This window comes from Fringilla coelebs (assembly GCF_963513975.1).
Source record: "Fringilla coelebs genome assembly, chromosome: 2".
Lineage (NCBI taxonomy): Eukaryota > Metazoa > Chordata > Aves > Passeriformes > Fringillidae > Fringilla > Fringilla coelebs.
Window position 1 is genome coordinate 112,449,759 of NC_140029.1, and position 17,348 is coordinate 112,467,106.

General features: G+C 44.0%; 1 protein-coding gene across 1 annotated transcript; it reads left to right on the forward strand.

Moving 5' to 3' along the window:
• Positions 1–393: 393 nt before the first annotated feature.
• On the forward strand, positions 394–16,208 carry STYXL2 (serine/threonine/tyrosine interacting like 2). The gene is made up of 6 exons (XM_084201283.1): positions 394–499; positions 1,191–1,328; positions 3,834–3,928; positions 4,777–5,008; positions 5,767–5,984; positions 7,941–16,208. Exons 2-6 carry the CDS (start codon positions 1,210–1,212, stop codon positions 10,754–10,756), a joined length of 3,480 nt encoding a protein of 1,159 aa, XP_084057409.1. The 5' UTR covers positions 394–499; positions 1,191–1,209; the 3' UTR covers positions 10,757–16,208.
• Positions 16,209–17,348: the final 1,140 nt, after the last annotated feature.

Below are 17,348 nucleotides of genomic sequence, written 5' to 3' on the forward strand. Positions count from 1 at the left end.
GCCAAAGTCAATACAGAAGTCCAGGTAGTTGACAGGTAGCTTACTTTCCGTTAGGTTGGAGTGGGTTCAGCCTGCACTGCATTTCCCAAGGATATCAGAGGTCATACCTGCATTTTAGTTTGTGCCTGATGGGATCCCCCTTGCCTGGAGGCTCTCTGCAGGCAAAGGTCCAGCCTCACTGCCTCTGGACTCTTTCCTGCAACTGAGAAACGATCCAGCCCGCAGCAGGGAAGGAGTTAAGTGCTTGACCAGCTGCTGTCTGTGAGGCACTGAATTCCTTCCCCGTGCAATCCAGCAGCCAGTGTCAGGACAGCTATATTTAGAAAGCTGATAAAGGTTTGGTGCCAACAGTTGTCCTGCCCCTCGATGAAGAAGCAGTAGAGAGAGTGAGAGGGGGGCAGCTGGTTGCTTTCCCCCCCAGTACCGCTCCTTCTGTCTTCAGTGGACTCCTTTGCTGTGTTGCCAGCAGGGACCCCCAGTGGAGCCATCTGGCACAGGGGTAAGTTCCCTTTCCTTGCTCACCCTTCTCCCTGCTCGCTGCCCCATGAGTGACCACGCGGCTGCCATCCTCCGGCCTGAGCCCGGCTGCCGGGCCCGTGGGAGCTGCCGCTTCCTCTTGTGGCACGGAGGCAAGAGTCCCTCTGCCTGGGCCATGTGTTTCTATGTTCCTAACTGAGCCGTGGTGGCCTCGCTCTCCCACACCCAGTGTGAGAACAGCAGCCTCCACACAAAGGATTACAAGGACAAAGTCCCAAGCCTTCAAGCTCCTTTGGCCTTAAGATTTAGGAGCATTTCATTTTGGGTACACGAGGTCTCATGTTTCTTGCCCCTGACCCTCCTTCCATCCCAGCTCTGGCCGTGTACAGCTCCTTCCAGCCACCATGTGCGGTCAGGCGAGTATAGAGTTTCTGCCCTGCCACCCCTTCCTTCCTGGCCTCCCAGCACCCTTACTCACAGGCAAAAGAGCATTGGCACTTGCTGGGCAGCAGCCAGAGAGCTGCGTGAGGCCCTGGGAATGACAGGTGCCCTGGAAGAGGAGCCAGTGCAGCCCTTGTGGAAAGGGCTCCTCACCAGAGCAGAGTGTGCGAGCCCTTCTGCTGTACCCCCCTGCCACTTGTGCCCCAGAGCCAGGGAATGGCCTCCTGTGCAGCCGTGTGTAATGGCTCTCCGTGCTGCCCTGCTCCTTGTAGTGGATCCCCAGCAGCTGCCATGGCCAGCGGCAGAGATTTGGACAGCGAGCCGGCGGTGCCCCAGGAGGAGGAGGAGGCGGAGGGCCCGGACGTGAAGGCTGTGCAAGCGCATTACCTGCGCAGCCCCTCGCCCAGCCGGTGAGTCCACAGGCACTGCCACAGCTCCTGGCAGCATGTGGGAGCTGCTACCATTCTCTGCTTTCCTTCCTTCCTCTCCTCCACCCTGGCACTTGGGCCAAGCTGAGCCCGGGGATTCCCTGCCCTCCCTGAGGTGGGGTCAGTGTGCCAGCTCAGACAGAGCCTGCAGAGACAGGGATCCTGCACTAATTAATCCACCCTGCTGGGAGAGTGCGCAGCAGGGATAAACTGCAGGAAGGATTACTATGGTCTGGTCGTGTCCCTTTTTCCTGTCTCACCCTCTCATACCCCTATGCTGAAACTTCTGATGCTATTTCAACTCTTCCCCAATTCAGCTTCATCTTTATGTCCATTATAAGGACTTGTGGATTTATTGAATGTTGATGTTAGGCTTTGCCAGTCACAGAAAGACCAAGGGTCTTGGGATTTGGGTTTGATTCAGAACCAACTTTAGCTACAGGCTTCAGGCACTGAACAGGAGGCTGTCACAGCACAAGCAGAAATTGAGTTACCTCAAGCAAAACAAGCATGATTAGATGTGTTTTCTCCTAACACAAGGAAAATACACCCCTTTGTTCTCTTTTCCTAAAGCAAAATGCTCTGCAGGGCTTTCTGTAACCTTTGAGATGCTTTAGCTGAAAGCAAGGAGTACGGATAGAGTTTGAAAAGAACCTTCCCCAGTGTTCCTCAACAAGTAGGAGGTTATGAAATGTTTCCTGCTAACTGTGGGACGCTGCAGAAAAATTGAGTACTTATTTCATTTAGCCACATGTATTTCAAAATTGTTTAGGAAGATCACTGAGCTCACATAAAGTAAAATTATGCATTGTAAAATTATGTATTGAGCTCTCTCCTACTGCTCATCAGTCAAAATGAACAGAAACATCTCTCCAGTTTATTCCCTTCCCTTCCCTTCCCTTCCCTTCCCTTCCCTTCCCTTCCCTTCCCTTCCCTTCCCTTCCCTTCCCTTCCCTTCCCTTCCCTTCCCTTCCCTTCCCTTCCCTTCCCTTCCCTTCCCTTCCCTTCCCTTCCCTTCCCTTCCCTTCCCTTCCCTTCCCTTCCCTTCCCTGTTCCTTTTTTTTCTCCCTTTTTTCTTGCTGTCAGTGGCAAAACACAGTGATGAAAATGGCAAGATCCTTCCCAGCCAGAAGGGGGTCCTTGAAAGACCCAGGCTTGGGCAGATCTGCGTTTCACAGATGCTCAGGGCAGCTACAGGTAAAACATGTTGAAGCTGCGGTGGCAGATTACTGCCAACTGCTACCTTTTTATTGAGCTTGGAGGCAACATTTACAGCAAAAGGAATCGAAGGCAGGGCATAGCTGCAAATTTGTGTCAGCTCCTGTAAATGAGACTGAGACTCCCCTTGCTCATCTCGTAAACTCCTTTGAAGAACTAGAAAAGGATTACTTTCAGTCACGGTTGACAAGTGCTGGAACTCAACTAAATGACCTGGATGAGCCTGTTAAGTGGTTTCCGATGGCTGTGCCCTCTGTTTTGATTCTGGAGCCTGAAAGCAGTTCAGCTCTCCAGACACTGCTGCACCCTGACTGCATATTAATCACCTTCCCTCTCCTGCTTTAATTAAACAAAAACAGTCTGCAAGCCTTGCATTGCCAGACAGCTTCTGTGATGGCAGCAAACTTGTCCTAGTGATTTGTACCATCTATTTGGAAGGCAGTGTAGAGGGTGTAGATCGGGGAAAAAGCTCTGTAAAATATTTTAAGATGGTCTAACTGAGAGACTGAATCTTCTTGGACTGTATAGGTGGACGCAGAGAGAAATATACTTGTTTTTAAGGTTGTGGCCTTTTTGGCTTAACAAAAACTTATTACACTATGTCAAATAACAATTCAAATGTGTTTGTGGGTGTCATAGTGATTTCTGACCCACAGTTACACAACACTGAGTGAGTGGAAAGACTGACCACAGGTTCATGCTCTGAAGTGCCCAAGGTACAAAGTACTGAGGGAGAGATTCATGGGCTTCAATCTCAGTGCACTGCAGCTTGTGGTAACTCAAAGGATGCTTGCAGGCAATTAACTGGCAGAAAGAAAGCTCAACAGTTTTCTAGCACAATCTGTTTTGAATTACTCAAAAAATTCTAGTTAGAGCCATGTTTATGTTAAGTGGAAGTTACTTGTGAGACTATTTCTTGTCATCCATCCCCCTCCCAGTCTCAAACCAGACACTGATCTTCCCTGCCCATAAACTCCACGAGGCAATTTGCTTGCACTCCCAGCCCACTGCAGCTTCTCCCCATAGGACCTGTCTGCATCCTGCAAACACTTCATGCCAAGGCATCTTTGAAGCCTGTAGTGCCATGCTAGAGATCAGGGTGGGAATGAGATGTGGGAGGAGAGCTGGGACTTCCTTCTGCAATTAAAGAATCCTCCCTGCTCCAGCTCCCTGCAGTTCCTCTCTGGAATGGGTGAAGAGGGCTAAAGTCCTGGGGATGAGATCCCAGTGGAGGGCATTTGCTTAACTGGCAGTGTGGTTGGTTGGCAGGTATTCGGTGATTTCAGACACAGACACAGAGAGCATCTTCATGGAGCCAATCCATTTGTCATCTGCTGTGGCTGCCAAACAAATCATCAGTGAAGGTAAGAGACTATGTAAGTTACAGAGACCTGAAGTTGCACTTGTTTTGCTTTTCTCATCTACAGATCCTAAATTATAAAAAAGCCTTTATGAGAAAACTCCATCTGAAGTAGAGAAAGAAAGAAAAACTTACAGAAAGGTTTGGTGACTTCCCTTGAAGCTGTGCAACCAATCTGTGGCAGAATTGTGTACTGCAGGTGTAAAAGTTTGAGTGCTGGTTGCTTGCTGCAACAAACTAAATTAGAGTAGAATGGAATAGAACAGAACAAAATGGAGTATTTCAGTTTAAAGGACAAACGTGATCACCTAAGTCCAACTATCAAGGCTGACCAAAAGTTAAATCATGTTATTAAGGCACTGTCCAACATCTCTTAAACACTGTCAAGGATGGGGCATTAACCACCTCCCTAGGAAGCCAGTTCCAGTGCTTGACCACCCTCTTAGAGAAAAAGTGGTTCTCTATGTCGAGTCTGAATCTCCCCAGCTCAGCTTTTAACCATTCCCACATGTCTAATCACTGGATACCAGGGAGAAGAGCCCAGCAGCTCCCTCTCCACTTCCCCTCTTCAGGAAGGCATAGGCAGCAGCTGCACTCTCCTGGGCCTGGAAAAAGGGTGCCCTTAACTCCCAGGCCTTTGGCCAGTGTGGGGCTGATGCAATGTGCCCTTCTCATTGCTGATTACCCTGAGGCAGTTTCTCGGTGAACACGTACCTGCCCACATTGCAGACAGAACAGGGTGGTATTTCTGGGGAAGAAAAGCCACAAGGCCTGTCCCAGGCACAAGTAATGATTGCTCATACATTTGCAGTGTTTTTGTGTGCTTTTAGTTACAATGTCAGTTTATTCCAGAGCTGAAGACAAAGGACATCAGGGTGGACTCGGTGTGTCACAGGATGTTGGAGTCTGCGCAGCAGCTGATGGTGGAAGACCTGTACAACCGAGTTAAGGAGAAGATTGATGACACCAGCTTGTTTAACACGCCGTGTGTGATGGACTTGCAGAGGGCACTCATGAAGGACAGGCTGGAGACCCCCAGGGACGCTGTGGATGAAGTCTGGCCTAATGTCTTCATAGCAGAAAAGTGAGTGTCGACTTCTGTCATCAAGTTGCACGAGATTCCCAGTAAAGGGTCAAATGGAACCATTGAAGGCATAACATGTATTACATGCATCTAATACCTTTCATCCCTAGAGAGCCCTAAAGTGTTTTTCAGAGTGTGCTCACAGAAATCTCTATGCACTGGAAAGTAAATACTTCTGGAATAGAATCAGCAGCTTTCCTATGCTGTTTAGATGCTTCAACAGTTTAGGAGAGGAAAAGACAAATAAGCATAAATTCCACTGTTCTGATTGGAATTTGGCCCTAAAAATTGAACTTATGTCTTTGTTATGTAAAAGGGAGTTTAAAAGGTAATGCTGAAGCAAATGTCAAGTAAACATGATTAGGTCTCCTGTACCTTTTTTCAGCTATATGAGATATCTTTGTAAGTGACCAGACAGAATTAGAAGGGGATATAGAGTAAAGCATGAATTCTGGAGTGGTAAAAATTGATAAATAAGTACATGGCCTGAACCTAGGATGGCAGTATGAGTTTCAAACCACGCTGCAGTGGAAACAGAGCATATGGCTCACAGGCGAATGCATGCTTCTTGTTTTCTTCTTACAGTGGGTATTGGAAAGGGATACCTGTAGAACTCTCAAAGGACATTAAGGTCTGAGTGGTGCCTCATGCTCAATGAGTTGCATGGACTGGGTGTTATGTAGACCTGGTAGCATGCAACTGTTTTCCCACCTAAAATAGGAGCACTGATATCTAACGTGTTTTTTCCTTTTCTGCAGAAGTGTTGCAGTGAACAAAAGCCGTTTGAAGAGACTGGGGATCACCCATGTCCTGAATGCAGCTCATGGCACAGGTGTCTACACAGGAGCAAGTTTCTACAATGGTCTCAATATCCAGTACCTGGGCATTGAAGTGGATGATTTTCCAGATACAGATATCTCCAAACACTTCCGCCCAGCTGCAGAGTTCCTTGATGAAGCCCTGCTGACTTACAGAGGTAAGAGGAGAAGATAGAAGTGATTCCAGGTTGCTTGGGAATTAACAGGGAAAAACCTTACTCTGATAAACAGCTGATATGCCACATTTGTAATGGGGTAGAAGGCAGAGCCTTTGCCCTCTGCACGACAGTGAACCCCCTTCCCGTTTCTGCCCAGTCTCATTCAAAACAGGAGGGAGAAAACTGATAAGGGGAGGCAGCCCAGCAAGCCCCATGGCTTCAGGTTCAAAGTGGCTGCAAGTCAGCTCCTGCAGCTGATTTGAAAAAACCTGACTATAGCAAAGAGTAGAATCCCTGCTCTAATACATTTTTTAAAAATATTGATACTTTATAATACTATATATAGAGAGATAAGTATATTCCTGTACCCTGCACGGTTTCAGTTTCGCCATGATGCAAAAAACCAGGCTGATTTACTAGGACAATCCAAGTGGCTGATTTGAACCTCTGGTGTCTACACCCAGGCTGCTGTCAGATTTGCTGGACTTCAATTCCATGGCAACTGTTATTCTGTGGCCTTCCAGTGCACACTGGTCATTTTGTTGCAAATTCAGTGGACAGTTAGAAATATTTTTTTGCAGTTCAGTATTGAAAGAAGCACCAGGGTCTGTGATATCACTGATATTCTTCATATAAATTGCCAATTAATCTCATTTCTGTAGAGAGGCAACGGATCACCTCCTAGCAGTAGTGACAGTAGGAAAAGTGTAAAGTTTTGTTAGTATGCAAGGAACGTTAAGCCAGTTTTAATAGCTTAACCACACAAGGAGGATGCACCAAGGCAGACGAGCCTTGGAAGAAAGGAAAGGAAGGAGATCTCCCCCTCTTGGTGAGCTGTTAGATTGGCATAGCTGACTGGTAAAACACTTGGAAGGCAAGCAAGACTTCTGGTGCTAAGGTATTAAAGAGATTTCAGGATTGTAGGAAGAGGTTCATTAGGTAAACCTCTTGTGGTAACATATCAGCGGTTAGAAAGATGATGCTTAAATTTGCTTCATTAAGTTTCAGTGCAAACAGATTGATTAAACTGGAGTTTATCACACATTTAGAAGCAGTAATTTCAGTTGTTTGCAAGCTAGCAAAGCCTCATTTACACTCTTCGTATTTACAAGCTTTTCTTTTGCTGTAATTTGCCATACAAGTAACTTAAACCCCAAACAATTTGTCTGTGCCAAAACTTGGTTTTCTGCAAGAGGTAGTAAATGCTATAAAATAAAACAGATCCTCAGTTTTGATTCTTGTGTATACAGTTACTGGTGCAAGATAGTGGTCCCCGTAGTTTGAAGCATATGGATCAGTTTGTCAGAGTCAAAATCAGCTCTTTTCTGATAGTTGCTTGGTTCTGTTCTTGTAAGATATAACAGGACTTTGGCCTCCAGCCAGTCTTCAATGTAATTGTTTGAGGGTACCTTACAAAACCGATCTAGATTCTGGCAAAAATACTATTAAATTAATATGAAATTGTTATTTAAGTCCTATAATGTACCTTATAGAGAAAATAAGTTACTTGCTTATCTTCCCAATACTCTCCTGAAGGCTGATGCTAATATCTCACTTTTTACATAATGAGAAAAAAGCATGGAAAGCTTAAATGTCTGGCCCTATGTCAGCCAGCAAGTCAAGAATATCTCACTTGCCTTTCTAGTACCTATTATAAGCTTTTTGACTATTTGAGTAAGTGAAGTGTGTAGGCAAAAATACAAATACTATTTAGATTGTTTAGAAATGTGCCTGCCCACAGTTTTTGAGACTAATGTGATTTTATTCGTATGTATCCAGATTTTTATTAAGGTAAAGCTAGTGAATATTTAGTGTTGGTTTCAGTCTCTGAAACATATAATCGGTGTAGTTTTTAACACTATGCAGAGTATGCTTTTGTGCTACATACCAGAGCATCCTGCTATTGGATGTCTGCTATTGGAAATAGCTGATGCCTTTCATATTCACTGTCTGTAGGCAGAATCCTTGTCAGCAGTGAGATGGGGATCAGCCGCTCAGCTGTGCTGGTGGCTGCCTACCTGATGATCTACCACCACATGACTGTTCTGGAGGCTCTGATGACCCTGAGGAAGAAGCGTGCCATCTACCCCAACGACGGCTTCCTGAAGCAGCTGCGGGAGCTCAATGAGCAGCTCTTGGAGGAGCGAGAGCTGGAGCGTTCTGGAGATGAGGACGTGACTCCAAGCCAAAGTCCTCTTCCCCGTGCAGGGACTTCTTCACGGCTGTCTGGAGCTGGGGACTCAGGGAGCATCAAGGGAGCCAAAGCCCACTCCATCACAGTAGAAGAAGAGGACACCAGCAGCATTCTGGGTAGTTTTATGAGCTCTTCATCTGTGGAAAAAACTAGCTGGGTTTCCAAACACTCCACCCTGATCACTGAGGAGGAAGAGGAACAATTGTATGAAGAATGGAGGAGGAAACAAGGCCTATCTGCAAAGGAAGCAGGAGTTCACCATGAAAGAAGAACATCTCCAAAGCATCTGGATCAGGAAGAGGAACAATCTGATGAGGATGTGGAACGGAGGATCCATGATTGGCAGCGCAGAAATGAGAAATACCAGATGGCGGGTACCGCCAGGGAGGAGGATGGTGAATGCAGCATGGGAGGAAGACCTTACCCATCAGGTGAATTCAGTGATGTTGAGAGTGTGAGCAGTTTTGAGATCCGAACCCTAAAAAAGCAGCTGGAAGCCAGTAGCTTTAGCAGGATGAGGAGGAGCCGCACAGACTCCATGTCTTCTGAGAGTACCTGGGACATGTGGAATCAGAGGCTTCTGGAGATTGAGAAAGAAGCTGCTCAGAGGTATCATTCTAGGAATAGAACCTGTGGGGAGAGACAATCCCCAGAAATGGGAAGAAAGGAGAGGGATGTGGATGAGGAGAGTGTGCTTTCAGACTCCTCCTGTAGCTCCTTCTACAATTTCTGCCAAAAGAACAAGGACAAGTTGACTCCTCTAGAAAGGTGGAAGGTCAAGAGGATCCAGTTTGGCTTTCACAAGAAGGATTTAGAACCATCATCTGCACCATCTCCAGCAGAGGATGGCAGCCAGGCAGGTCAGGAGGAAACAGAAGGGAAGAGTTTGTCAGATATTGATCTGACTGCTTACCAGGCTTGGAAAATGAAGCGGCAGAAGAAGGTGGGCAGTGAAAGCAGCAAGGAGGAATTTGTGGAATTTGCCAAAACTGAGGATTCTGCTTCAGCTAAAAAGAAGCAGAGGCGTGTAGAGCTCCTTGAACGTTCAAAGAAAATTTTAGAAGAAAGCCAGTCCATGTGCAGCTGGGAGACAGAGAGTACAATAAGTGGGAGTATTCCCCTGTCAGCTTTCTGGCCTTCAGCGCCTTCTGCAAGTGGTGCCGACGACGCAGCTTCTGCCCTGAGCATGCAGACAAATCATTCATCTTTGTCACAGGCCAGGAGTTGTACTGGAGCAATGCAGCCACCAAATATACCCCTTCCCAATCTCCCAGTTGGCCCAGGTGACACAATATCCATGGCAAGCATTCAGAACTGGATTGCTAACGTGGTCAGTGAAACCATTGCTCAAAAGCAGAATGAGATCCTGATGCTGTCCCGTCCATCGTCCGCCATGGCCTCCCTGTCAGGAGACCTTGGCAGGCGAACAGATGATGACAAGGTTTCTCTTCTCAGTGCTCAGAGTGGCTCATCCCTCGCCACCTCTCAGGACCTGCGCAGGGCTGAGTCTCAGTCGTTGCTGTCTTGCAACACCTCTGTGAGTGCAAGGACAGAAGGAACTACTTCAAACCTGAAGATGACCCAGACAAGCAAACCGCTGTACAGCCTCTTTGCTGATGATGTTGACCTAAAGAAACTCAGGAGGAAGGAGAAGGAGATGCAAATGGAAATGAGAGAGAAAATGTCAGACTATCAAATTGAAAAGGTGATCAGAGACAATAAACGCAGCACTTTATTTAAAAAAAAGGTGACCAAAGCAGAGGAAAATGAAACAGAAGATGACAGAGAGAGTACAACAAACAGCCACAGGCGTCCCTTGCAAACAGATTTTGACAGAACTGATGCAGTGTTTGATCTGTCCAGTCAACCTGCAACCTCAGGTGCACCAAAGTCAGAGGTAGATACTGATATTACCAAGTGGCTCAATGGCCTGAAAGCAGAAAGAGAACCACCGTCATATTACGATCAGACTGAGAAAGCTAGAGAGAAATATAGATCATCCAAAGTTAGACAGATGGATTCTGAGACATCCAGTTACAGATTCTGCAGATCCCAAAGAAAAGAGCTAGATAGCTGTTCTTCCTACGAGTCAACAGGAGATTCACTGAGAACCATGTCAAGATTTTCCTCTGCTTCTGCAAAAGAAGACAAAAAGATGTACAAGTTCACAAGGTCCAGGGTCAGTGAGACAAGTTCCAGCGGAAACAGCCCAGAGCTGCATGTTTTCAGCCAGTCACCTGAACCCCCCTTTGACTCTGAATCCTCTGAACCATCTACACAGAGCCGAGTTAGAGCTCATCATGTGGAGGCATGTGAAGAGGAGGCCAGGTCAGATGTGTCAGAATGTGGAGCAAAGAGAAAGTTCACCCAAAGCTTTTCAAAGTCTGAAGAGGATGGAAAGAAGGAGGCAAAAGTGGAGCAAAGTGAAGAAAGGTTTGCATCTAGGCAGGTCTCTCAGTACAGGCGAAGCACACGTAAAGAAGAGGAAGAAGAGATGGATGATGATGCCATTATTGCTGCTTGGAGAAGCCGACTAGAAGAAACTACAGCAAAGCTCCAGCGGAGAAGGGAAGAGTGACCAAGATCAGACTACAGGAACACAAGCAGAGCCACAGAGTCCCTGAATCACTCAGTCATCATTATATTTTTGATAATCCTTTGTGGTTTGTAGGGCATTTCCTGCAGATAGTTCTCTTCTTAATCAAAAGCGATGAAGGGAAGAGGTCAAGTTCTGCAAGTGTTTGTGGTTTGTCAGAAAGAAGATGCTGGTATTAAATGATCAATGTAGGTAAGAACACAATGTTAGAAGCCATTAGGAGCCAGACAATGTTTCAGCAGCAAAAGCAGGTAACAGTGACACCTCAAGTCAAAAGACCAATCACATCCCATTTTGGTTATTTCAATTTCCTAGTGTCGTTAAAAACTGGACATGTTTTTTCTAGGATCTTTTTGATCATAAATGGAAGAAGCCAATGGCCTCTTCCAAGCCTTAGGCCTTTTCTAAGAACTTAAAGAATGTTTTTCTCTTAATCAGTTTTACTTTATATGACTGAGAAGATATTACCAGGTAGGCTCCATTTTCTGCACCGGCCTTACGAATGTCTAGAGAAATAAGACAGTTCCGGGGAATACATGTTCTGTTTTACTTTACTAAGTAGCAGAAGCAAAGTGGAATACTAGAAAAAAGAAGATGCCTCCTGTTTAGAAGTTCAGTTCAGTAATGAATGTATTCATTGTTTTCCATTAGATGGAGTCATCGCTGCTCCAGTATGGTTGGTTCCTCCAAATAACTTCAGGCCATCCAAAAATCTTTTTTTGATGTAGTTAAAGAGATAGAGTTTGGATTAGTGTTAGTGTAGGCTGGGTTTCTGAGTATTGACTTCAGTTTATGTATGCAGCTCAGCTAAATTGGTGCTTCTGTGTTTATAGTCAGATTAATTTTCAACATGATTGCCTTGAAAGAAAAGAGCAGTACACAAACTGACCTAATAATAAAATTGTTTAATTAGAACATAGGTGTAAGGTATCGTGCACCTAAGGAGAAATTGTGTGTCTGTGAAGGTGGCACCTGGAAGCTTCTTTTTAGGAGGTGGTGGTAGGTTCAAATGGCATCTTACAGTTAAAGTGTTCTTTGTATCCTGAGCTACACAGGAAGATGCTCAGCCTCCTTGGTAACTGAGTACTCCAGGTTAAGAGCCTCGGGTCTTTCCATGCCCTGCAGAGCCTTGTGAGCTTGTGTGACACAACCCACCAGCTTGCCACAGCATTACTTGTGTATCTTTCCACACCACAGCACCCAATCCTCACCAGTCAACATCCTCCACCTCTCTCTTACAAGCACATAGGCTGGTTTCTACTGACTTTGGCTCTGGAATTATCAGTTCCCTCTTCTGTACGGACTGTATTTTTAACCAACAAAGCCCTCTGGCAGAGCTGAATCTAAAACAACAATGGAGGGATGATGCAGTAGCACTCTCTCACAGGAAGTTTGTCTTTTTCTTGTAATCTCTTCTCCCTCCCACTGTGATGCTTAGAGCTCACCATTACCATTATGCTAGTACCTCTCCCTATTTTAATTGTGTAATACAGACAGCAAGCTCCACAGGGCAAGGGCCTGCTCTTTGTCCCTGTCTGTATGGCGCTACACACATCAGCAATGCTATCTAAATAATGGTTACTGATAACAAAATGCAGCTGGCAATTTTCCTAAACTTAGAATCATTTCTCTCAACTATAACTCACTGATCAGACATTATCCCTGCTTCTCTGAAGATAAAGATGATTCTTTTTGACAGCTAGGACTGGGGTAAATGATAGCTACTTATTGTCAGGTGAATGGAGTCTCACAATCAGGTGATTAACCAGTAACAAAGGTAGAAAAAATAAGAGAAATCACTTACTTGTGTGGGTTGTTTTGTTTTTTTTTTTTTTTAAGTAAACTCAGATTACATTTCTGAAATACATAAGGAACATGGTTGTGCTAATGTTTCAGGCATGCAGAGATGCTCTATGGTTTATAATGCTCTTCTACCATAAAGTAATATATAATACAATGCATCCCTTTTTCTGCATATTTCTGTGAGTTGTTATTTTTAAAGTAGTCAAATTCCAGGCCTTGAGCCACATTCTGAGAATTTATATTGAATTTCTGCAGTGCGTGTTAGGATAGGCATTTTCCTCTTTCCTTCATCCCTGGTAAAGTTGCTCTGCATAGACATATTTGGAGCTTGCTTTAATTTCATCCTAGAAAAGGTCTTAAGTTTTGATGGATCAAAGTGGAAGTGTGCAATACCTTCTGGCACTGAATTTACTTTTTTATCAAAGGCTGGTTCCCTCTGAAAAATCCCTCTCTTGCTTCCTGTGCCTGAATGTTCCCAGCAGACAAGCCTGTCCTCTGCAGTACTGCAGGGGGCATCTCGCGCTGTAAAAGACGAGCAGTAGATGATGTAGTAATTGGTTTCATTTTGCACTGTACAGCACAGCCTTTGTTTGGGCAGCATTTTGATTTAAACACTAATCTAGGGCTGCTGCACAAATAAATTATTCAAGACCAAGGGGCAGAATATGGTTCTGTAACAAGTCTGAGCCAGACCGTCCTGATAGCGAGTTTTGACCCTTGTGAGAAAGGGTTAAGTGGGTTCTGCTGACTCATTGAGGTAGGTGGCTTATTAGTTCACTTGTGTAAAAGGGAGATAAAAATGGTTTGCTGGGGAGAGGCCATCTAAGATGCTGGCTGAGCAGCCATGAGGGAGAAGCCTTAGAAATAGCTGAACTTTATTTTCTTATTGCTTATATCCTTGTTAATAAAGCCAAACCCCCAAAGCAATAAGGGGGTGGGGATCATTTTGGACTCCGTGCAGTATATGGCCAGCGCTTGAAAGCAAGATGGGAAAGGCTCCAGCTCACAGGTATAAATTACATGAAACAGTGACATAAAGACCTTGCATGGTGAAAATATTAAAGCATTCAGTCATAAGACCAATAACCAGGAGAGACAGAAATGGAGGGGTTGAAGGCAGGCTAGAAAGTCAGGTTTTAAGATGAGAATTTAGAAGGAGATAAGAAATTGCTGAAAGGGGAGAGGTCTGCACAGATTGTTTCAGGTGACCAGAGCTGCAGAGTGAATGGTTTTTCAGCAATGACACCAGTCTGACAGTAGATTAAAAGAGTAAATAAGTACCCAAATTTATCTAGGAAGGATTTTTCACCAAAGATGTGCTGGGACTGATATTTTTTCTCCCTCTCAGTTTGCTGCTGTAGGGAGGAGGGGTTTTTTGGCATTGTATAGTGGAAGGTGAAAGTGAAAGGAGCATCCATACGGTCATTTAAGAATATAAACACAAGAACATAAGAAAGGCCGTATGGGGTCAGACCAAAGGTCCATCTGGCTCAATATCCTGTCTCTGATAGAGAACAACAGCGAATACCTAGGGAAGAATATATACAGTGATAAAAGTGTTATTTCCCCAGCATGATCTTCCAGCTTCTAATCATTTGCAACTCAAGGACCTCCTAAGCCAGGTGTGATATTTTTGTATTTAATAGCCCTTAATAGGTTTTCCTTCTATGTAAGTGCCTAGTAATTTTTGAGTTATAACCACTATAGCCTCATACCCACTAGCCTCTGTCACCTCTTGTAGCAGGAAGTCCCACAAGTGACTGCACACAAAATGCTAAGCCATCTTCTTTGTGCCTGTTCTGATCCCTCTGCCCACTATGCTTCAATGCCAGTCTAGTGTCTGTTTAGTATCTACATGTCCCACGAGATTTTACCCCCCTTCAGTCGTTCTGTCCCATCCTTAATTCTCTGGTTTTTCACCTGAATTACTTATTCCTCATATAGGGGCTGCCCCCATGTCTCTTCATTGTCCTGGCCATTCGTCTCTGAACCCTTCCTAGTTCTGCTTTGTCATGTTTGAGACGAGGGACCAAATCCTCACACAGTATCTAGGGTGCAGGTGTGACATGGATTTCTCCTATGGTATACTGACCTTTTTTTTCTCTTTTCTGTTCCTTCCCTATTGACAGCTAACAGTCTGGTAGTTCTTTTGGCTGTTGCTGAGCACCAGAGTGATGTTTTCATAGAACTATTTATTTTATACACCAAATCTTGTTGGATGGCAATGGTCAGCTGTGAGATCATAATTTTATATGTTAAGTTTTCTTATTTGTAATGTTTTACATTTATTAGCCTTGAATTTCATCTGCCATCTTAGTTCTCAATCTCTCTGTCACATTAAGTCCTGCATTTTTCCACAGCCATCCTCCTATTTCTACTGCTCTGTTTCCTTAATGTCCTTTGAACAAGGTAGAAACTCAGAGGATGGGGGAAGCAAAGAAGTTAAGGAGGGATATATGAGAGAGAAACCCATTTGATGTTGATCTGCTTGAAGTAAGAAATAAGAAAATGATGAAAGTCAGAGAGCTAGGAGATAAATGTTCAAAAACAGATCTGAAGACAATAGACAAATTGAGAAGGGAACCTACAGTGGTCAGAGACAGGAAGATACAAATGTAAACCAAAGAGGCCAATGCAAAATATTAATTTGTTTAGATGTATCAATGTCTGGGAAAAGGTTAGGAGGCAACATCTGTGGGAAGAAAGGAGATATAAAGAAGTTATAAGTCTGTGAAAAATGTGAAGGGGACTGGTAGAAATGGAAAGAGTGAGAGACATTAGTGGGACACCGATGATAAAATGACATCGGTGCTGGATTGGGAATTCAGTGTGGTACAAGCAAGTTTGAAGGAAGTGGAAATGTGCCAGAAATACGTTATTCCTACTGTAAGAGCTGCATTGTGCATTGTAATACTGATAGCTGTGGGGCCATGGCCCATTTCCCCCATCTAGGAATTTCAGGACAATGTGATTTATTGCATGCAGCACTAGCTTGACTGGATAATTTTAAAAGGAGTTTAGCACCATTTCCTTCCTTTACAGCTCCTTGAGAAACGCTTACACATTAGCTGTGGTGGAGAGCTAAGTGAATTATGAGACAAAAAGTTTTATTTGGGGAGGTTATGTTGCATTGCCTGCCTTTCATTAAAGGGTGTAGCTAGAATACATTCAATATAGACACTATAATGTGAAAACACAATATCCACGACCTTTCTAAATTTATAGACAATCCAACAAAGGTACTGAAAGCATGTGATTAATATAGTCTAGGGCTTGGAAACAGACACTGCATACTCATGTAATCCTGCAAAATCTCTTTGAGAGCTACCTACCTATTCTCTGGAATTTCACTTGTCATGTAGAAAAATGAAAGTGGGTTTCATCTCTGGCTGTTCTAATTGTGAAGAAAACTTCCAGAATGGGAAGTATGTGTAACAAATAAACTGTTCTCTAGAGAGGTGAGAGCATAGGTCGAAATTGTGTGTGAATTGCCCCAGTCGTTTCAGCAAGGTTCTAACTTATTTGCCCAGAAGTAATAATTTAAATGCCAATAATATTTGTCACCCTGTACTTCATGTAATAAATTGAAAAAGGTTCAAAGTGCATGTATTTAGCTTGTGTATTGCCAATACCAGCATAATCTGCTTGAATGAGCACCCTGTCATTGTGGTTGGTTTTCGTTGTTTTCTGGTTTGTTTGGGTTTTTTTGCTTAGGCTGCCTTTTGTTCTTTGGTACATTTCAACATATTCAGGAGCTGATTTCATGTTGTTTCTAGCTATCCTCCTGTTACAACCACTCAGTAGCTTCTGAGCTCGGTGTTTTCATGTGACTGCTGTACCTCTGGCACAGGGTGCACACACACACAAAAACACACACAGTTATAAAGAGAAAACATTATTTGTGACTTACAAAAGCAGGCAACAATATGAATTCAGTTCTTCCCAGGGCTATCCAAGTGTGGTGATGTGAAAACTGTCTTAGAGAGCTGGAGAAGGGACATCCTGTTTGTGCTTTGAACCTTCTCCTCTGGATTGCATTTCATTTTTATTTGCATGTATCTTTAAAACAGACAATTTTAATCCTTACACAAGAGTATAACTGCTTCCACATCTAATTCATACCTGCAGGTAGACTTTTTTACTTTTAGTTAAGATCTGTGCGCCCAGGAAGACACAAATGTGTGTAATAGAAAACTAGCTTCATTGTTAATTATGAAGAGAACATTGTCTGTACATAATCAATCAATCAATCAATCAACCAATTACTTATTTCTTTCCAGTGCACCCTTCATGCTAACATGCCTGAATGCTTTATGGTCATTAAATTAAGTCAAAGAACACACCACAGAATGGACAAGGCCAGATCAATAAATCTTAAAACCTGATTCAAACTTACCAAGGACTCTGCACAAGTAACCATGACAGGAAGGATGACTCCAGTCAGGAGGGCATGTGTGTGGGCATAAAACTGAAACAAGACTTAGGTGATACTAATTAGAAGACAGAAACATTTAAAGGAACTGTAATTTTTATAGCATCACCCAGCTGCCAACACCATCAACCTGCAGCTTAATGTCTTAAGAGTATTTTCAGGCTTATGAGTGATGTAAGAAAATAACAATGGCAGGAAGAACTTTTTATAAACTTTTTACAGCTGTACACTTCAGGGTACCTCTTGCCTAATTTTAAAGATTTGCCTATTTGTGATCTCTCCATTTGATTATTGCAGGGCATCATATGAAAGAAAGATGCAGTAAACACCAGTTGGCAA

Coding starts and splice junctions, on each gene's coding strand:
- STYXL2 (XM_084201283.1), top strand. CDS start 1,210: ATGGCCAGCGGCAGAGATTTGGACAGCGAGCCGGCGGTGCCCCAGGAG. Junction 1,329..3,833: donor CGCAGCCCCTCGCCCAGCCG/GTGAGTCCACAG, acceptor GTTGGTTGGCAG/GTATTCGGTGATTTCAGACA. Junction 5,985..7,940: donor AGCCCTGCTGACTTACAGAG/GTAAGAGGAGAA, acceptor CACTGTCTGTAG/GCAGAATCCTTGTCAGCAGT.